At 39.4% G+C, this 23,028-nt stretch overlaps 1 protein-coding gene across 1 annotated transcript in view; it reads left to right on the top strand.

Annotated features, from left to right (window-relative positions):
* Positions 1–15,084, top strand: part of C6H12orf42 (chromosome 6 C12orf42 homolog) — a 142,985-nt gene extending 127,901 nt beyond the window's left edge. Inside the window, 3 exon segments of the mRNA XM_032346575.1 lie at positions 10,303–10,677; positions 14,441–14,880; positions 14,883–15,084. Coding sequence (XP_032202466.1) covers positions 10,303–10,677; positions 14,441–14,880; positions 14,883–14,906 — 839 coding nt within the window. The 3' untranslated portion in view covers positions 14,907–15,084.
* The last annotated feature ends 7,944 nt before the right edge of the window (positions 15,085–23,028 follow it).

The following is a 23,028-nucleotide window of genomic DNA, read 5'->3' on the forward strand; positions in this document are numbered from 1 at the left end:
TTTTTTTTTTAACTCTGCATCTATGTTTTGCATAGTCTGGTAGACATATTAAGCTGCAAAATATGAAATTGCCTATATTTGAGCATTTTTGTCCTACAAAATAGCAATTTCATATGTTGACATAATGTTCTAAAAATAAAGAAAAAACATGTTCAGTGTAGTTAAGAAATATTCAGAGACTCACAGGACTGGAGGCCTGGAGAATAAGGCTGGAGAATAATGAATAGATCATGTTATTTCATCTATAGATGAGGAAGCCAGGGTCTAGAAACTTTCATTCAGTGAATCCATGAGAAACTGAGTACGTTGGTTCCCAAATTATGCCCTGTGTTTGAAAGAATCTGTCACCTATCCAATCCACTTCTGTGTTCCCTAGGCTGGAAAGTTTTGTGATTCTGTGAACTTAAAATTGAGAAAGGTTTATGTATCATGGGGAACAGGTGGTGTCATGGGAGGATAGTGAGGTATGTTTGAATGCTCTTCAGTTCTGATGTTCTGGTATGTAATGAGAGGCTGACTCTGTGTGTGTCCTTTTACTAGAGTGATATCAGAAGAAGAAACACCCCTCTTGCAGAAGGCAGGGACAGGCACGGTCACACTTAGCAGAATACCTGAGCTATGACAGGTGACTGCCCCTCCAGTGGCTACTTCATTCTCCCACACCCATGGTAGACATCAGCAATTTCCCCATGAACAAAGACACAGCCATGGAACTCTTTAAAAATTGGTTCCACCTCCAATTTGGGCTTCTGGTGTTTGAGATGAAACTTGTTTGCCCTTTTTTATAAGGGACAATGCACTAGAGCTGGGATTGTGGTTGTGATGAGCTGAGCAATGTGGACTAATCCCAAAAGAGAGAGAAGGTAAGTCATTACTCTTAGACAAGTCTGCAGAAGGGGAGGATGGAGGTTGATGTGCACAATGGAGAAAAGTAATGTTGTAACACTGAAGAGCATCCATCAGAGGGGTGAGAGATCCATTCAATTGTTTATTCCAAGAGAAGTTTCTGAGTATGAACTTCCTGCCTAGTGTTTGAGAAACTGTGGAGAATGATTCAGAGATGGTACTTGCCCTCATAGAGCTTACATTCTAGCCAGGAAGATTGGCATAAACTTGTAAATGATTACTTATATAAAATATTATTGTAATATGTTGAATAAAAATAAAGCAGAGTACAGAAGCATGATGGGGTCAGGAGGCCATTTGGAAACAAAATGGAAGAGTAAGATTTTTGAGAAACAGTTACCTTTTAGATTAAAAATAAAAAAATTTAAAGATTTTACTTATTCCTCTTGGAGTTCTTTTCTTTATGTAGATCTGAATTTATGACCTCTATTATTTTCCTACTCCTTGAGTAGTTGTTTTAACACTTCTTGTAAATCGGTCTGTAAACAATAAATTTTCTTCACTTTAAAAAAATATATTTTACGCTCTAGTTCCATCCATGTTGTCGCAAATGGCAAGATTTCATTTCTTTTGATGGCTGCATAGTATTCCATTGTGTATATATACCACATCTTCTTGATCCATTCATCTGTTGATGGACATCTAGGTTCTTTCCATAGTTTGGCTATTGTGGACATTGCTGCTATAAACATTCGGGTGCATGTGCCCCTTTGGATCACTACGTTTGTATCTTTAGGGTAAATACCCAATAGTGCAATTGCTGGGTCATAGGGCAGCTTAGCGAAATAAGTCAAGCAGAGAAAGACAACTATCATATGATCTCCCTGATACGAGGAAGTGGTGATGCAACATGGGGGCTTAAGTGGGTAGGAGAAGAATAAATGAAACAAGATGGGATTGGGAGGGAGACAAACCATAAGTGACTCTTAATCTCACAAAACAAACTGAGGGTTGCTGGGGGGAGGGGGTTTGGGAGAAGGAGGTGGGATTATGGACATTGGGGAGGGTATGTGGTTTGGTGAGTGCTGTGAAGTGTGTAAACCTGGTGATTCACAGACCTGTACCCCTGGGGATAAAAATATATGTTTATAAAAAATAAAAAAATAAATTAAAAAAAAAGACGAAAAAAAATATATTTTTTATTCATTTATTTGAGAGAGAAAGAGAGAGAATGAGTGGTGGGAGGGGAGAAGCAGGGAGAAGCAGACTTCTCGCTGAGCAGGGAGCTCAACTCAGGGCTTGATTCCAGGACCCTTGGATCATGACCTGAGGTGGAGGCAGATGCTTAATTGACTGAGCTACCCAGGTGCCCCTCTCCACTTTTTTATTATTGTTTGAGGAAGTATTTCTTCTTAAGTGTTGAAATATATTTTTGCTGGATATAGAACTCTAGGTTGGTGTTTTTGTTTTTTTTTCTTCTGGTACTTTGTAAATATGTCATTCTACTCTCCTCTTGTTTGCAGTTTTGAATAAGAAAACCACTTTAATTCTTATACTTATTCTTCTAAAAGGGGCTCCCTGCCTTTCCCCACCCCTGATTCTTTCAAGATCTTCTCTTTGTGTTTGGATTTCTGCAATTTGAACATGATATGCCTAGTGTAATTTTTTTTTCTTTTTGGTGTTCATCTTACTTAATGTTCTTTGAGCAGCCTGGATCTATTGTTTGTGTCTGCCATTAATTTTGGAAAGTTCTCAACCATCATTACTTCAAATATTTCTTCTGCCTCATTCTCTCTCTTTTCTTCTTCCAAGAAGGATGTGTATGTTGTATCTTATAAAATTGTCCCACAGTACTTGTAAGTTCTGCTCTGTTTTTTAAATTTTTTAATTTGAATTTTCCTCCATTCTTTTCTCTTGGCATTTTAGTTCAGAAGTCCTTACTGACCTATCTTCATGCTCACTGATTCTTTCCTTGCCCATGTTCAGTATACTGATGAGCCCATTGAAGACATTATTCATTTTTGTTTCAGTATATTGTATTTATAGCATTTCTTTTTTTGTTGTATTTTTATTGTATTTCATTTTTAAATAAAAGCTGTATATATTTAAAGTGATGATTTGATACACACACACATATATAGTGAAATGATTAATACTATAAAGCTAATTAAAATGTCATCTCTTCACATAGTTACCATTTTTGTGTGTGTGTGATGAAAGCACCAGAAAATCTACTCTTTTAGCAGATTTCCAGGATTTGGTACAGTATTATTAACTATAGTTACTATGCTGCACATTAGATCTCTAGATTTATTCGTCCTATATAACCACAAGTTTGTGCCCTTTGAGTAGCCTCCCATTTCCCCCACCTCCTTGCCCCTGGTAACTTGTGTTCTGCTCTCTGCCTCTATGTGTTCAACTTTGTTGGATTCCACAGATAAGTGAAATCAAGTAGCATTTCTTTTTGTTTCTTTTAGTTTCCATCTCTTTGCTTACCTTACTTATGTACTCTTTCTTATGTACCTTCTCTATTAGAGCCCTTAGCATATTAATCATAGTTATTTTAAATTCCCTCTCTGATAATTCCATCAGTGTCAGACCTAAGTCTGGTTCTTAGGCTTTGCTTTGTCTCTTCAACTGTGTTTCTTCTTGCCTTTTGGTATGTCTCATAATGTTTTGTTGAAGGCCAAGCTGGATATATGAAAATATAGGAACTGAGATAAAGAGATCCTTGGTGGTAGGGGGTATTGATATGAATCTGGCTAGGTATTGGGTTGTGTTTAATGTTTGTTGTAGCTGTTGGTGTTTGAAGCTTCATTATTTCCTGCATGTTCCCTCTCTATTCTTCCTCAGAGTGAGTCTTTGTCTTCAGCTCTTTCAGCTATAATATACTAGAGACCTGGTGGTATGATGATAAGGTGTGGGTGGGGAGAAACATTTTATGATCTTATTATTAAACCTCAGTATTTTAGGAAGTCTGTATTTCTGGGCTGTGACATTCACACATATTTCTTGTCTTTTACTTCCCTTATGTGAGACAAGATGGCTAAATGGGGCTGTAGTGGAATAACTGCCCTTCCCTGGGCTGAGATAAGTCTCTGGTATGTCTTTGCTATGGAGAATGCTCTGGGCATATTTTGCAATGACTATTCTTCCCTTTTATGCATCAGAATTGTAAAAGAATCTTTCTCAGGTCCTCAGCTTGAGGTGGTTCTTCTGGGGTGGGGTGCTGTGAGTGGGATTCTTCTAAGGCAAAACCCACTGAACTGTAGAGACCCCCTAAAACTTCACCATCAGGAGGTTCTCACTCTCAAGCTACTCTACACTTAGCCTCCAACAATTCATCAAAATTACCATTTAAATGATCCTACCAGTTTATGGCTTCAGAGGTTTCTACTCTAGGTAAACAGACCTTGATTTGAATCTTTGGATTCACCTGTCTCCAGATTGTTGGGTGCCAGTTTGTCCTGTGAACTCAGTTCTCAGAAGGGTCCAAGTAAAGCTGTTGATTTTTAGCTTGTTTAGCTCCATCTTGTTGCAAGGATAGGAATGTCAATATCCAAGCTGTTTCCATGTTGGAGCTGCAACTGAAAGTCCATTTCTTATATTTTCCTCCATTTTTGTTACCATTATCCCCATTTTACAGATGAGACAGATCCAACACAGACTCTCTAGCTCATAACTGCTATATAAAACTACCAGGCACATCCAAGTTACATTACCAGTCACTTGTCTGACTGCCAACTGCCTTCTGACTGACTTCCATTCTTGTCCCCTTCTGCCCACTTTTCCTTAGAGAGTTTTACAAAGGTATGTGCTACTGTCATCACTCATCTATGTGAAACCTTCAGTAGCTTTTCATTGCACCTTGTGCAGTCCCCCAACCCCTCCTGCCCCTTTGCTTCAGCTCAGTTCCATTCAGCCACTGAGGCTAGCACTCTTGGGAACACAAATCAGTATTTGTCATGCTGAAATGCTCTTTTCCCTACTCCTGAACAAAAAAGTCCTTTTCAGTCTTTGGGTCAGTCTCAGAGTCAATGTTACCTTCATGGATCTCTACCTATATTTCTCTGTCTGAGCCCCTTGAATTTTCCCCGACTTCACTCACCACAGTTTGTAACTGCTCAGTTATGACCTGTTTTTGGCATCTTCCCCAGGAGCTTGCAAACTCCATGAAGGCAGGGGTCACATTTGACTTAGTCTATTGGCCCCCAGAGCTAAATGCAGGGCAAAACACATTAGTAGGCATTCGAGAAATATTTTTGAATAAATAAAATGAGGCAAACCCCAGGTGGATGGAAAAGATATTATTTTCCACTCGAGTCCTTATTGCTGAAAGAGGTCATTCAGGAGCTATGGAGGGAGACTGGAAGGAAAATTTTCTTTTCTTTTTTAAAGATTTTTACTTATTTGACAAAGAGAGAAACAACGAGAGAGGGGGCATACGCAGGGGGACCTGGAGAGGGAGAAGCAGGCTTCCTGCAAAAAGCAGAGAGCCTGATGCGGGCTGGATCCCAGGACCCTGGGATCATGACCTGAGCTGAAGGCAGATGCTTAACAATTGAGCCACCCAGGCACCCCAGAAGGAACATTTTCAATAACAACAACAACAACAGTAACAGCGAAGCCTTGCTGAGTACTTCCTGTGTGCCAGGCACTGCTTTGAGCCCTTGTTTATTAACTTACTCTGCATTTGAACCTCCTCAAGTAGGTATTATGATTATTGCCACTTTATGAATGAGAAAACTAAGACAGAGAGCAGTTGAATGACTTGGTCCTAGTAACACAGCCAGGAAGGAGTTAAGAGAAATTTGGTCCAAGGAGTCTGGGTGCAGAACTTGTACACTTGGTCTTAAAGCTTCACCACTGCTCAAGGCTTAATGCATCACAGCCTCCTCTATAAACTCAACCCCACTTGCTTTCAGATAACTCTCACTCCATAGCTAGGAGACATGGTGTGAAGGGGCAGATTCCATTTAACTCCACGGTGTGGTTTAAGAATCTTTTTAAAGAGTATATTGTTGGAGTTTTCAGCATTAATTAAAGACCTATTTAAGGGTTGTATTTTATTTTCTATGAAGGAGATGACATCAATTAGTTTTAGCTCCTATTTGTGCCAACAGTCAAGGACAAAATGAGCTTTGGGAAATTAATCATCTCTGGATTTTATTCCCCTTCTAGGATAGTTGCCTCTGGTCCTCCCATAACATGAACATGCTAACTAGAAGCCCAAGAAAGCAAAGAGAGGATGGGGAGACACACACATAGGAGTTATATATTAAGGAAGGTTGCTGGGCATGGATGCAAAGGCCTGTGGCGCCGTGCCTGCTGATATTGTAGAGAGGCTGAAAGTGCAGGAGCTAAATGACTAGAAAACGAATAAAATGAATAAATCAGAATCTGTCATGACTTATCATGAACTATTTTGCTGCTCAAGAGAAAGATAAATTGCTTCTGTGGAAGACAGTCAGCGCTGAGGCTTATTTTATTGTACCTTGAAATCTCCTGTCTGCCACAATATTACTTCCAATGAAATTAGCAGCAGATGGAAGACCTGAGCGGCGAGATGACAGGCGGAGTCGCCTACACATGAAAAGAACTTGCAAAACTGGGATAATGGGAAGAATTTTTTAGCAAACAACACACCACAAAACAAGGGCCTCAACTAGTGAGAAAAGTTGGAGGGGTGGCTGGGGAAGCCTTGAAAATGTAGGCTTTCATGGGAGCGAATTCCAGTTATGGGGCCATAGGCAGGTGCCCTTTCTTCTTTGGCACATCAGAAGCCCAGCTGATAGCACTGATTACTGCCCAAAGCATGGACCCTAGGACAATGTCAGATCTGTGATCAGGGGCCACTGCTTGTTAGTTGTTATTGTGCATACTTCTGTCCCACTCTTCATCAAACCCAGTGCCCATAGTTTGCTCTGGCAATACTGGGATTGATTGTGCAGTAGAAAAACAAAGCCCTCTCAAAATAAGATGTAGGTCCCCACCCTAGCTTCTGTGATGCTTGACGAGTGGGGTGGAGAAGGTGCTTACTTGCTGACTTCAGTTTTCTCCTCAGAAAAATGAGGATGCCAAAGGACTATTGTCAGTCTCAAGGGAGATTACTGATGGGAAAAGAAATAAGATGTAAAGGAGTGTACAAGCTGTAAAGTGATACATAATGCCATTTTCCGAAATGAAGACTTGTCCACAGAGAGATAGTACTCTGAGGAGAACGACACCTTTGACTTCATGCTTCAGCATATTCATGATTGCTTGGACTAACTCATAGTTATAACAGTACCTGAAATTTCTAGTGAGTGAATTAGACACATGAAAGTTTCCCTGCTCACTAATTATAATCCCCATAGGGCTTACAAAGTACAGGTCCTGGGGTCCTGGGACCACATACCTGTATTTTTCAAAGCATGCCAGTTACTGACTAATGCACAGACAGGATTGAAAAATACTGCATTAGATTCAAGGGATGGCTGACCTGACAGAGTACTTGACTTGAAATCATGAAAAGTGGATTTTGGCTCAAGTTCTGTTACTATTTTGGTGGGGAAATTTGAAAACTTAAAAAAAAAAAAAAAGACTGGAAACCATTGGAGATTGCAAAATGTCCTTCCATTTGCCACAGTCTTTTGTTTGTTTGTTTGTTTAATGTTAAAACAACTGGTTGTTCTATTCAATTCAGGCAACCTGGAAATTGTATCAGAGAGGAAACTTGAAATTCACTCTGGTGTCCACGAGGGGCTCCGCATTGCTATGCTGAAGTCCATTTTGCTATAAATCAGCTGGTCAATTTAGTCTCAAAATGATCCATTCTGTTGACCTGAGTACCCTTTTGTCACTAGAGTAGTACCTAGTATCTGATAGGAGCTCAGTAAATATTGGTTGAATAATTAAATAAGAATAGTCACCACCTGTCCCAACACCATACAAGGAGGCTTTAATAATTATTTCCCATATATAGTATTACATATATCCCTGTGTATAATATGCTTATTATATTGTAAATACAATGTTACTTATTTGCTCTTCTAATAAGCAAGGAAATCTCTGTTGCAGAGGTAGTGAGATTCAGGTTCCTAGAGGCATTTAAAAAAAAAAGATGTTATTTATTTGAGAGAAAGAGAGAGAATATGAATAGGAAGAGGGGCAGTGCAAGAGGGAGAAGCAGACTCCCTGCAGAGCAGGAAGCCAGATGCAGGACTCAGTTCCAGGACCCTGGGATCATGACCTGAGCTGAAAGCAGACATTTAACTGACTGAGCCACCCAAACACCCCATAGATTCCTAGAGGTATCTAAGCAGAGGTGGATAGTGAGGGTGGTGGGGTACAGCCTCAGGTGATCTATAAGATCTCTTTCAACTCCTAACTTTTAGGATGTGAAGGTGTGTAAAGTGTCTTCGAAACTTCCATCCTGTTCATTGTTTGACAATAAAACAAGGGCAGATCAAATGCCGCTGGTTCTAGTGCTATAAAATTTCCACTGGGAGTAAGAGTCCCAGAGCTACTGTTTTGAAAGATTCCAGATATTGCTTTGCATTTAGGAAAGCCTGATGTATTTGTGTACCGTTTGAATTCTGGGCTTTAAGATGAAATGAGGCAATCAATTAAATATAAATAAAAGTTCAGTCTTCCTAAAGTGTTGAAGGTGACAAGACTTCTGGAACTCTAAAATTTGCTTATGCACAAAGCTTGCACATGCATCCCCATGGTGCCCAGCTGAATATTTATAAAATCAGATTCTGAGATGAAGATGGTATGAAGGGAAGCAAATGATACTGTGACTTTTACAGGGCTGGCCATAGGCCAAAGATGCAAATTGATGGCCTGTGGTGATTCAGAGAGCAGATGTGTTTTGTGGAGCCCACACTGTGTTTTTTAAAAAATTGAATGAGTTACCAGCATTGAAAAATTATAAGTTTTTACATATATAAAAAATATATTTCTGTTTCTCCTGAAAAGCCAGAAAAATCTGTCTACACTGGGACCACCTGCCCTCATGCCCTCAGGCATGGTCTGAGAAGTGGCTGGCCCCAGTTAACAAGACATATACTCCCAGGGTACCCCTCCTTGGCCTTTTCTCTCATTTCTGCTATCTGCAACGCCCCCCTCCCCCGAGGTATTTGCTTTGATTCCTCCTTTTGTAAACAAGCCTGTGGTTTAGCAAAAATGTGTCCTGGTACCCAACATGGCCAGCATCCTCTTTGCCCCATGCCCACAACTTGCTAAGACTTGTTGTGCCCTGGCACCATTTCTGCCACACAGTAGAACTCCTGCAATAGACTCCCTTCCCCTTCCCATTCCACACTTCCCACCTCTTGGTTTTACCTTTTTTCTACTTTCTACCCCCCAAATCCGAACATCTTTTTTTTTTTTTTTTTTTTTAATTTTTTTTCCCCAGTATGAAAAGGGCTGCTGTTAATAACTGCTCTGGGACAATTGGAACTATTGTGGATACCTGTTTCCTAGCACTGCTGTAATAAAGAATCACAAATGGGATGGCTTAAAACCAAATTGTTTTCTCCCAGTTCTGGCAGCCAGAAGTCAGAAATCCAGGTGTCAGTAAGATTGGCGCCTTCTGGAGGTTCTGATGGGGAGTTCCTTTCATGCCCTTTTTTTTTTTTTTTTTTAAAGATTTTATTTATTTATTTGAAAGAGAGAAATCACAAGTAGACGGAGAGGCAGGCAGAGAGAGAGAGAGAGGGAAGCAGGCTCCCTGCGGAGCAGAGAGCCCGATGCGGGACTCGATCCCAGGACCCTGAGATCATGACCTGAGCCGAAGGCAGCGGCTTAACCCACTGAGCCACCCAGGCGCCCTCATGCCCTTTTTTGAGCTGCTGGTTATTGCTGTAATCCTTGGCATAGCTTGGCTTGGAAATCCCACACTGCTATCCCTGCTTCCTTCATCACGTGGTGTCCTTCCTTTCTTCCTGTGCACCCCTGTTTGTTTCTCCTTCAGATAAGGACGCTCATCATATTGGATTATGGCCTCACTCTAACAACCTCAACTTGATTACACCTGCAAAGACCCTATTTCCAAATAAGGTCACATTCCCAGGTGCAGAGGGTTGGGACTTCAACATATCTTCTTGGGGGACACAATTCAACCCATTAGCTTCAAACCAGCTTTCTGACCTATGAAATGGACTTAATGATAGCATCTGTTAGTTATAGTTTATGTGAGGACTGATTGACCAACCTGTCTAGCCCTTCATACAGTGCTTCCAACAGAAGCATGTTCAGCCTCTTACCTCGCTTACCATGTCTTTACCCTCTTCACCTTCTCTCACTTTGGCACCCAGGTTCTTGGCTTGTCATTTCTGTTTTCTCAGTGTAGAAATATGAAACAAATAACCCATATATTGCCTGATTTCATTCTTCTTACCATTAGTTTCAAAGGTAATATTGAAGTGCATTCTTTTAAACTAATACGTTTGCCTTTTTCTGCATCTCCAGGAAAGATTCAGACTCCAGGAGCATGTAAAAGCCTGCTTTGTGCCCACCCACACACCATCCCGAGGTCTCCAGTTTTGAGCGCAGCTTCTTTGGAAGAAGAGAGCCATGCAGAAGCCAGTTCCTTCCAGACACCATCCAGTGAATGTGATGAGGCCCTACTGATCTTCACTGTCAGACGAGAAATTAAGAGAGCCAGAGCAGCACCTAAAGAGGCTTGGAAGAGTCCAGTTTTGACAAAGAACATGACAAAAAAGCCTATTAGATCCCACTCAGTCACTCCTTTGGACCTGGAGGCTGCAGGCACGCACATCAATAGGCATGCGAGAGTTCAGAACCGGCCCTCCTACAATTCTAGGGGTGATTCTGCCCCACTGGGTAAGGATTACTTTGTGGTTTTTGCTTTTTTTTTTTTTTAATTAATTAACTTATTTCAGAGAGAGACAGAAATAGCACAAGTGGGAGGAGCAGAGAGTGAGAATCTCAAGTAGACTCCACACTGAGCTCAGAGCCTGATGTGACTTTGAGATCATGACCTGAGCTGAAACCAAGAGTCAGATGCTTAACCAACTACCACCCAGGTGCCCTGACTTTGTGGTTCTTAATTCTTTGTTTCTCTCTTCAGTTGGTCACACTTTGTTTTCAGCTTCATATAAACAGTAAAATTACTGACTCAATGGCAGATCCTGTTCTAGAAAGTTCTATAAGAGCTATATCAGTCTTCTCAAATGGAAGTCTACTTGTTGCCAAGTTACTTTATTGGAGGAGAGAACAAGTGTGATTTGATGACAAGTAACGTGATGATTCAGGTATTGCACCAGAAAATAATGACAATGACAGTTATTGCTCACATATCAATCAGTCCAGCCCTCATTTAATTAGCTCTCACTATGGGCCATACACTGTGCTGAGCATTTCACATTATTTCCTGAAACCCTCCCATAACACCTTTAGGCAGGTCATGTCATGATCTCCATTTTACAGGTAAGAAAATTGTGAATTCATAGCACAGGATGACATATATTATATATCATATAACATCATATAACATATCATATATGATGACAGTGTCTCAAAATTGCTCAAAGGAGGAATGAGTAAAAATAAAGAAATGTACCAGAAGGAATGAGCTTTGAAACCAAGGACACCTAGGCTCAAATCTATCTTCTCCCGTTTCTGTTCTGTAGCCATGATCAGTCCTATACACTTTCTTTGAGCTCAATACTTTCATCTGCAAACTAACAACAATGACTGTTTTTAAGGGATGTGGTAATTAGAGAATTGATGTAAATGAACTTCATTGAACACAGCAGGGACCAAACAGGAATGGGGTGATGGTGGTGGTGTTTATGGTGCTCTTGTTCAGGCTGGAGGTAAGAAAATGTGAGGGAACAGTTGATATTCTAGATGCTCTAGAACTGTCATGTAGAAGGATGAGATTAATTTTACATAACTTTTTTATTGGAAACTTTTTTGGGTAGATTTCACTTCATAGGTTTATGAAGTTTGTTGGAATGGACCAACAGAAGAAAGAGACTGGGAGTGCCTGGGTGGCTCAGTGGTTTAGGCCTCTGCCTTCGGCTCAGGTCATGATCTCAGGGTCCTGGGATCGAGCCCCACATCGGGCTCTCTGCTCAGCGGGGAGCCTGCTTCCCCCTCTCTCTCTGTCTGCCTTCTGCCTACTTGTGATCTCACACTGTCTATCAAATAAATAAATAAATAAATAAATAAATAAATAAATAAATATCCTTAAAAAAAAAAAAGAAGAAAGAGACCGATTTTTACTCAATACAAAGGAGAATTTTCTTTGAACTGGAGGATAATGTCCTGTTTGGACTAGAAGTGGCAAAGGAGGGTCCGGTAGACCCTCATTCAGAAACACGCTCATGCAGAGATCACTTCATTCTAGGAAGCTGGGCTTGAGGATGGGATGCTGAGGGTGCTGGTTCATCAACTTTTTTTTTTTGGTCTTACTATGTGTATTGCAATGTGCTAAAATCTGGGCATACATCTTCAGTTTTGATCCATATGGCCATCCTCTGAGACAGGAACTGCCTTTTTCTTATGCTTTAGATGCAGAATCTGAAGGTCAGGGAGATTCTGTAACTTTAGGGCTGGAGCCAGGATTCAAGCCCTCTATTTCGACTCCAGGTCAGAGTATACCGATATTGATTTCAAACATGACAATAACAGCTCTTGGGTATGGAGCACTTACTATTTACTAGATGCTCTACTTTTAGCATGGTCCTCTCTCAGACACTTAACTAGTTTGCTTTTTCACTTCCTTCAAATCTTTATTGAAATTGTTTCCTTTGTGTGCATTATTTTTCTACTTTGGATTTATTACCAGCTGACACTCCCTCCGTTCTTCATCTGCTTCTTTGGTCATCCACTTTCCCATCCCCAAAACAAGAATGTAAGCTCTTGTAAGTGCAGATATATTGCCTGTTTTATGCTGCTCTGGATTTCCAGTGTCTAGAACACTGGCAGACATATAACAGACAAATTCTAATGAATGAATAAATGAACGAACAAACTTAATCCTATTAGTGACCTTGTGAAGTAGGTAATACAATCTTCATGGTTCAGGTAAGGACAAAGAGGCTTAGGCCAGGTGATGTGCCAGGATTTGAATCTACGATGGTCTGACACCAAAGCCTTGTTGATTCCATTACATCACACTCCCTAAGAGAGTTACAAAATGCATCATTACCGAATTGCATTCAGGAAAGGAATTCCTATTCTTTGTTTATTACGGAAACCTGACCTGTCTTAACATGTCTAGGTTTTATACTGTTGCTCCAAATTCCAGAACCACATCCATGTTCTCCTATGGAATTCCCTTGCACTGATTATTGATAGCAATGAACTGGTCATCTGCCATGGCTGCAAATCCAAATCAGCAAATATCTATCAAGACTCTAGTTTTCAGAAAGTAGTGTGTCTGCCATTCTGAAAGCTCTCACTTACATGGAGATATTGAAATGCCATTCCACTTTTATTTCCAGGAAATAATTCTTACACTGAAAAATCAAAGTCACTAAAAGTTTTCCAGTGTTTGATTTGGGTATGATGAGTGTGTAGTGAGAGATGCCTACTACATACCAGGCACAGTATGTAATGAGCTAATTGAATTGCCTAGATATAGACTGGCTGTTTGACACAGGTACCATGCATTTTTAATTTCATGCATATATTTTTTAAAGGTGAGTGCTCCTGTAGGTTGCTCCAAATATCCTATATATTTACGTGCTATTCAAAGCCCTTTAAAACCTGTGCAAAGTGATTTAAAGCACATACATTGTCTTAATTTACTACTGAAGAATTAGACTTTATGTATGTCAATGGGTAAAATTTCTCGGGGAAAATCTATGCAAAAGCAAATTTTATATATATATATATATATATATACATATATATATATACACACAGATACTCTCTCTCTCTCTCTCTCTATATATATATATATATATATATATTTAACAGTATTGACTGTATTGTAAAAATCCTCAGCTTTTACATAAAAAGTATTTGGGCAATTAAAGAAAAACATCAAATTGATTATTAGTATTAGTGTGTATGTATGTGTTGTATAGGTCTGGACCATATTAACTCCCTGATTGTTTTAATTTTCAGCTGGTTGAAACTTCTAATAAAACTTATATAATATTGCCTCTTGGGTGTTTAAATTATCAGTTGGAAGTCTACATGGGCTGTGGATCTGTTTGCTTTGTCCGCTCTCTAATTCCACTTAATTTTCCACTCAAACTTTTCCCTGATTTAGAACTTGTGGTCCTATTTTCATCACCAATTCTGTTTCCCTCCTCTCTGGAGCTGTTTTGAACAGCTTTCCTTGAACTAAAAAGTGTTATGAGGAGTCTGTAAAAATGATTTTTGTTGTTGTTGTTGTTGGAGGGGGTGCTTTTAAACAACAGGAAAGGAATAGATATCATTTTATTTGCTTAAGGCAATGCCGGGGAAGTATGCAAAGAGAATGTTCGGGGCCTCTCTCTCTCAGCACGTTGCAAATGTTGATTTCTCCATCAGTTATCAGCCGAGATTTTCTGAAAGCCGCGGCAGGGCGGCAAGGCCGGTGAATTCCGCACACTTCAGGGCCACTCCTCCCTTGTCTGTCTTCCAGGTCCCGCTGCGAGGCCTTCCACCGCCATCGGCCTCTGCAGGAAAAGCCAGACCCCCTCGGCTTCGTCGGGTGTCCGGAGTTCCTCGGAGCTGGAGCTGGCGGACAGGAAGGCAGTCCCAGCAGGAGCTCAGGCGGACCCCCATCGCCAAAGCCGGCCCCGGGGCGCGGCCCTAAGTCCGGCTGGAGGAGGCGCAGTTGCCATGGCACCAGAGATGCTCCCCAAGCATCCTCATCCCCCGGAGAAAAGGGGGCCCAGGGCGGACGCCTCTCTTCACGGCAATCTGGCAGGAGCTCCCCTTCCTCTGCGGGCCGGTGCTCCCACCCAGCTCCCCTCAAAGAAGTTAATCAAGGTTCGCTCTTCTCCCTCTGCCCGCCCACCCCAGCGTTTCCATACGGTTTGTTCACAGACCCCTCCTAGGCCGGGGTTGGGGGTGGGGGGTGGGCGGTGAATGCTCACTTACATTGACCGCTGCGAGGGAATTGTCCGCGGGTGCTGCCCATCTTCAAATCAATGCCTGCCCAGAACAACAGAAAAGGCCTCAGATGTACTGGTTTCCACAGAACCATTGTTAGGCTTTTGTGAAGCAGTTTTGAACCTAATAAATAATGTCAAAAGTCTCTATCGCAGCCAAAAATGTTCCTTTTGAAGCATTTCTAATAGTATTTTTGTTCTGCGGTGTCTCCCAGTGTCACAAAGAATTTGTGCCTCACAATGGGGATGGGGTACATCGCGTGCCACTTTGCAATGCGCCCACAGGGATTGGACCCCTCTTTGTTTTGCTCTCACAGGTAAACGGTTTCATTTGCCAACTTGAGCTTTGGTTTAAGGATGTTTTCTAAGGGCCTTTTGAGTCTCTAAACAGAGGTTTGGAAAACATAATTGAATGTCTGTAATTTAATAGTTAACATGAAATTTGATTATTCCTGATGTGCCTAGGGGAATTCTTCAGACTGTATTAGAGTTTTTATGTCAGAAACCTGAAGCTGGATCCTCCTTTGAGGTCCTAAACACTTGGAACTCAGTACAATGCAAAAAGAGATACTGAGTTTTCTTATTTTGGAATAAAACAACAACAACAACAACAACAAAACAACAACAACAAAACAACAACAACAAAAAAACACACCACTGGAGAGCCTTAGGCAATATTCTATCAAATTGGTCATTTTGGGCAATATTTTTTACTTCAGTAAACATAGTTTCAATGGCAGCTTTTTCCATGGTTTAATGCAGAGACTAACTTTATCACATGAGTTTATGTTTTTTTAATGTAGTATTCTTTTTTCATCATTGAAAGAGAAGCACAAATTAATGAGACCAATACATCCATGTGTAGTTTTACACTCAAGTTCCTTGCATTTTTTTCCCCAGGCTTGAATTCAGAGAGTCTCACAAGTGGAGTTTATAATTCCTACTGCATTTTCCACTGTTCAGTTCAAATTAATGAATACAGTATGCCCATATTCAGGACTTATCAAGTCTACAAGTCCAAATTTAAGTCTCAAAGTTTTAATAGGAATGAAATGTTATAGCTAGTAACTGCTTAATATTTAGAAGTCTGTTTAGTCCTTTAAGGATGATTTGATTTCTTAGCATTCTCTAGGGGGTAATGTATTTAAAAAAAAAAAAAAAAGATACCGAAGCTTTAGAGCATTCCTTCTTCCAGACAATGATTTATAATAAATATGTTATTTTTATTAGTTATTTATTAATGTGATTTTATTGTAAGAGAGCAAACAGGTAATCAGTGATAGTTGCTGTAGTTCCTTGAGGGGATAGTGGCATCTGCTCACTGGAATGCAGATGACAATCCTAAATTCAACTTCATGTCATTTGGTTGGAAAGAAATGTGTGGGTTGGGACACCTGGGTGGCTCAGTGGGTTAAAGTCTCTGCTTTCAGCTCAGGTCATGATCTCAGGGTCCTGGGATGGAGTCCCACATTGGGCTCTCTGCTCAGAAGGGAGCCTGTTTCCTCCTCTCTCTCTGCCTGCCTCTCTGCCTACTTGTGATCTCTGTCTGTCAAATAAATAAATAAAATCTTAAAAAAATATTAAAAAAAGAAATGTATGGGTAAACTCATGGCTTTATGTGAAATTTTGATTCTGGGATATTTTAATTTGTTATATAATTATGAGTTTAGGACAACTGATATTTTTTCAGATAAAGAAACTATTGCTTTGCTTGAAGTGATTCTAAAACAACTAACCAGAAATCTGTAATGGTCAATTGTAGCAGTAGGAAGTGTTTTAATACAGTAAATATATTCTTTCATCTGTGGAAGTACAAAATAGTGAATTTACTAAAAATACAATAGAGTAGAAACAATTCTATTCATAATTGAGAAAGGGGATACAAGCAAAAGATGTGAAATATGTGATATACCATATTTTATCATTTAAAAAATTTATCTTTTGGTAAGAGAGAGCAGGGGTGAGGGGTGGGCAGGGACAGAGGGATAGAGAATCTTAAGCAGGCTCCAGCACAGTGTGGAGCCCAACGTGGGCCTTGAGATCATGAAATCAAGAGTCAGATGCTTAACCCACACAGGCACCCTGATATACCGTATTTTAAAGGAGTTTCCCAAAGTGTGTTCCATGTGTATCTATGTATCTATGTATCTATGTATCTATGTATCTATCTATCATCTATCTATATTAAAAAATAGCACCTGTCAATCAATATCTTGCAATACTAGTGTCCTGTGGAACACTTATGAGAAAACTTTGCTTCAACTCTATTTTAAATACACCAGAATTCATATAAACAGGTAGGGTTCAAAGTAAGGATTTCTTTTCAAAGGTAGTGAAGAAAGAATCAGAGCTAAAGAAAGCAACCCTTATTAAATACCTCCAGGGCCCCATTATTCTTTGGGGGAATGTAACTAGCTGTTATGGTTATTTTTTTCTCATTTTGGGTGCACAGGATTGGGAGAAGGTTAGTCAATCCAGCCATGATCATGTTTTGACAGTGATAGATAAGGAACATTTCCATTGTGACTGTTAGAGTCATGGGCTATGAGCATTCAAGTTCTTCTGAATGACAACTACTTTTGTATTAGAATTTATACACAAATACACCAATATAAATGTAGTTAATCTTTTCCAATGCAATTATTTCTGAAAACAATGTTGAATTAAATAGCATAATTGAGGACGAATCAATTTTAGGATACAAATTGTATGTATTTACTTATAGTACTGTCACTGAGGAATAGAATAAGGTCCTATGGTATAAAATAATTGTTACTAAGATTCTGATTTATAGCTTGCCTGTATTTCTTCAGGGGTGTCTGATTTGACTTATGGTACATTTATTACACATATTGTCAGTGTCTTCTAAAGAAGATAATATACCAGTTTGCAAAAAAATGTTTTTCTGAAAGTCTCATAGGAAAATAGATATTGATCAATTTTTTTTTAAATTGGTGTGTTAAAGAAGCTAAGTGTTTAACACACTCTAGAAAGTGATATTTACAAATGAGGAATCCTTTTATAATATATAAAATAAATAATTATAATGACAGATAACATTTATTGAGTGTATATTATGTATTAGGGACTGTTCTAAGCATTTAGTAAATACGAATTCATTTAGTGACATGGTGGCTTTTTTTTTTAAGTAATATTACTAATGTCTATTTCACTGATGGAGGAAGCTTTACTTCAGCAGTTATAAGACACATATGTACATGTGTATGTATATAGACACAAATACATAAACCTTTAAAACTTTATTATTATATGTCCTACAATTTTATTTCATATATAAAGCTATCTTATTACATACTGTATTATTAAAGCTGACATGTGTACATATATCTATGTGTGTGTATTCCACTTATACAGATAGCATCTATACATCTATAATATATAACATGCTATTGGTCCCTAAGTGAGGGAGCTATAGAAACTCTATTTATATTCCTTTCCTCCTGACAGCAAGGTGCAGAGTGGCAGTTGCTAACTGTGGATTGACGTCACTTAATATGATGAAACTCTTTGAAGAGCTAAGTTGGGTCAGAGACTTATCAAATAGTTTTGCCTGACCCATCATCTCTGTGAATGAAGGTTCAGAAAATAAGGGAAGAGTGGAAGGATTTAAGGTCCATTAAAGATGACATCACTTTCTGAAGGCAGCGCTGGAGTTCACTGAAATCAGACTTTGTGGAAGGGATGGGACGTCAGAAATTGGGGAGCTAAGGAAGGTGTTGGGGTCCATCTAGATACAAAGAACCAAGAATTCATTCTAGTAAGTGTGACCTGAACATAGTGTCCCTCCATCATTTGGCTGGAGTTTCATCACTGTGAAATTGCGATGACATGTTTTGTTCACTGCAAAGGTGAATTTGGGAATTAAAGCATTTTGAAAAGAGAACATGCAAATGCAAGTCATTCTTGCGTGACTAATATCAACAATAACTGCCATAAACATTATCCTTGGTTATGCAGGGCTACTTTAAGGACTTACCAATGGCGGCTCACACTGACATAAGTATTCCTTCTGGTGACCATGCAATCTATCACGTCCCTCTCCGAGAAGCTTTTATATGCTAGTTCTTTACCTTCATCACAGCACTGTGGGGTAAGTCGTGGTATCCCATTTACAGATGAGGAAACCGAAACACAGACACAAAGCAATTTGTTGCAATGACGTTTGGCTCCAGCACAGATGCTTGCAGACATTCCATATTTAAAAAACAATGTACACTGGGGCGCTTGGGTGGCTCAGTGGGTTAAAGCCTCTGCCTTTGGCTCAGGGTCCTGGGATCGAGGCCCGCATCGGGCTCTCTGCTCAGCAGGGAGGCTGCCTCTCATTCATCTCTCTCAGCCTGCCTCTCTGCCTACTTCTGATCTCTGTCTGTCAAATAGATAAAATCTTAAAGAAAAATGTACGTAGCTGAGAAATTAACAAATCATTCCATTTAGAATCTCCAATTTGGAAAAGTTCAGTTGAGAGCACAGAATGCCAGTCAGCATTCTCTATCATCACATGCTATCTTTTGGTCCAACTTTCTATAAAAGTCTCAAACTACCCAGATAAGATGTGGAATAAGGCAAAGTTTTTATGAACTAGAGATGAGATGTTAAGGATTTAAAAGTCAAACAGTCAGACAGGGACCCAGGAAAGAGCTGGTTGTTTGGAAAGACTTGACATTAAGAAAGATTCTCCAGTGTCCAGAAGGTGGGTGGCATCCCTCCCCCACAGGCCAAGGTCATTATGAAGTGCAAGCCCCTACATCAGGACTTCAGTACAAGCCTGTCCCTATGTCTGGGCTTTTTCTCCTACCACTTCCTCCATACTCATCACCCTGTGTTTTCCTACTTCTACCGGAATCAATCTGATTTTTAAGTCAGTGATATTGGGGTGAGTAATTATAAAGTGTTTATTGGGTGCTTACTGTCCTAGGTAGTCCTATTTGAGAAGTGTGACTTCACTCAGCTACATTTATTGGGCATTCCCCAGGTGCCAGGCACTGGCCTTGGTGTTGGGGATATTGACTAAAAAGTACAGAATTCTTTTCCTTGACAAGTTCCACCTGGTCTAAGACTCAGTTCTTTCATTCATTTATTCTATCTAATTTATTGAATACTCATGATATTCTTTATAACATAGTGGTGAAAGCCATTTTGGTGAAGTAAAACCTAAGGAGTGAGACATGAAATAATGACACGATGATGTTAAGGTCTATAGTCCTTTAATCGTTGTTCAGAAATCCCAAATCTCAGAAGACTGAAAATTCTTTTATAACTCATTTGACATCGGCTATGACCCAGACTGGAGAAAGGCAATTTATAGCTTTGTCTCACTTAGTGTGAACCGTCATGTATTTTGATAAAGATACATTAATATATTTAATTATGGGATGTTACCTTGGACCCTAATGGATAGTGTTACATGAAACATAATTTGTGCACCATTACATAATACATAATTTATGCACTATCATATACAAAAACATTTAAATTCTCAAACTCAACCTGGGGGGTTTTGGAAAAAGGCTTTTGAAGTTCTCTAACAGATAAATACAGTGGGAGCTTATAGAAGGGAGAAGTCAAGCCAAGTTGGAGCTGGCACAGGCTTCCTGTGGCAGGATTTGGACTTGATTTTGAAGGATGGAGGAGTTGAAAGAACAAGGTAGTGAATGTGATGGAAAGTAATGATGGCAATGATGCCAATGATTGGAAGTTCCTTGTTAAATAAGGAACATATACACTTTTATGGGGCCTGAAGGTTATACATTTTGAGGGGATCTTTTTAAGGAAAATAATGCAAAATTATGGACATTGTTAAATGGGCTGGGAAAGACCTTTGCAGATGAAAAGCTCAGAAGCATAAATTTTAGTTATTTTTTTAGTAAATCCATCTTTGAGCAAGGCTAAAAACGTAGATCCTTTATTTTACAAAGTGAAATATACCTGTAGATTTATGAATAAATACGTATGTTGGTAATTGGAGGAGAAAAAACTTGAGCTCTTGCAGGAGAAATGAGTGAATTTGACTGTTTTCATCTTTTTGATTTGTTTGATATTTTGAATATTGATAACCACAGCAAACTGTCCTTTTTAAAAAAATCTAGGCATAATATGTATGACCTTTGAAAAATGGTTTAAAGAGTTTTTATTAAAGAATGAATCTAATTATGATTATATTTCAGAATGAATGGCCTTTCTCAATTTTCTCATGTTCGATTCTGTAGCTAGTCAACTTCTAAAGTGGTAAGACTTGACAATCATAAATAATTTGATATACTTAAGTGGCAAACTCTTTAAAGGAGAGAAGAAGCCATATGTCATTTAAAATTTTCTTTTTAAATAGGCTAGTCATAGACTGCCTTTAGATTTCAGGGGATACACTTGAATTTAAAAAAATCTTTAGAGATGAATAATTCAAGATAAAAATGGAAATTTCAATTAGACTACCTAGCAATAGTCTTTTCCGAAATTATGCACATTGATTTCTATTTATTCATAAAAATAATACTGATAGTTAATGTTTTGTGAGTACTTATTATGGGCCAAGGACTGTTCTGATTTCTTTGCCACAGTGTATCCCCACCCTCCTTTCTTTTTTGTATCTTTCATTTTGTTTTTGCCTTGAAGCTCTGACTGCCATTCTTGCTTGGCTTCTTTTATTTATTTTTAATAGGTTTATTAAGGTATAATTCACATATCCTACAAGTCCTCTTTACAGTGTACCCTTTGCTGTCTTTTTTTTTTCTTTTTAGTATTTTCACAGATCTGTGCCACCATCTTCACAAATAGTTTTGCATTTCTATCAGCTCATATAGAAACTTTATACCCTTAACTATTATCTTCTCCCCTCCTGGCTCTAAATGATTACTAATCTCCTTTATTCTCCTACTCAGTTCTCTATTCAGGGAATTCAATATGAATAGCATTATATAGTATGTGGCATTTTGTGGCTGGCTCTTTCCATTTTACGTAATTTGTCAAGATTCATCCATGTAGCAAGTGTCGCATTCATTCCTGTTCATGACCAAACAATATTTCATCATGTGCCTGGACCATACTTTGTTTCTGCGTTCATCAGTTGATGGACATTGGGGTTATTCCCACTTCTTGGTCATCCTGGATGATGCTGCTATAAACAGTTGTTTGGGAGTTTTGGAGTAGGCATATATTTTCATTCCTCCTGGAGGCAGTCTCTGCATTAGTCCTCCTGTACTCCCATGGTTTACTGTGGTTATCCCCTTTCCCACAGGTGGAAACAGAGTTGCGAGGTTAGAGCACTTGTCCAAAGTCATGTGACTTGCGCAAGGCGGAGCGAGGCCACAAACGTCGTGCTTCTCTCTAGACCTGCTCCTCTCAGAAGGGTTTCTAGGCTCTCCTTTTAAGGACATCTAAGAAATTGTACAAAAGTAATAACTGCCCTTTAAATACACTCACCCTCTGCCATTTACCTGTCATCTGACTAAATGCTACGCTCGTCTCCTAAAGTGCATCCAGAAAGTATCATTTTTACAAATGTTATAGCCTGCAGGGAATTAGCACCCCTTGCACATTTTTCATCATTTTAAAAACAAATAATTACGTTTTCCCCACTTTGCTCCAAATGACTTATGTTTCTAACAGGCAACGTGGCAAGAGGTTCGAAATGGCAAAGACCATCCCAAAACTGTCTATTAACGCATCCCCCCGCCCCCGCCAATTTTTCTCTGGGATGAAGTCAGTATTGCGTGTTAGTTCCTTCCTTCCCACACCTCCTCTAGGTTAAAGTTGAATTCTTTGAGATCGCGATTTTTTTTGTGTGCGACTTTAACAATATTCTCTTCACATGTCCTTGCATAAGCCCAACAATTGCTTGTTGACCCATTTTAACCTCTTTTGAGCGTCATCTTCAAAGTGTAACTGTCCTTGACAATGAAAGAGACCTTCCTATTGTCTGGTCCTTCCAGGCAATCTTTAGCACTGAGCTAAATGGCTTTCAGATGGAGGAGTTGGCCAGAGGAAGGAGACAAAGTAAGCTGTTGTTCCTGAGTGACTTTGCTTAAGTTTCCCTTTTCTCTCTTAGAATGGTGCCTTTCTATAGAAGATGACAGACGTTTTGACAGGTGCAATATGCTTT

The sequence above is a fragment of the Mustela erminea genome, chromosome 6, assembly GCF_009829155.1.
Source record: "Mustela erminea isolate mMusErm1 chromosome 6, mMusErm1.Pri, whole genome shotgun sequence".
NCBI lineage: Eukaryota > Metazoa > Chordata > Mammalia > Carnivora > Mustelidae > Mustela > Mustela erminea.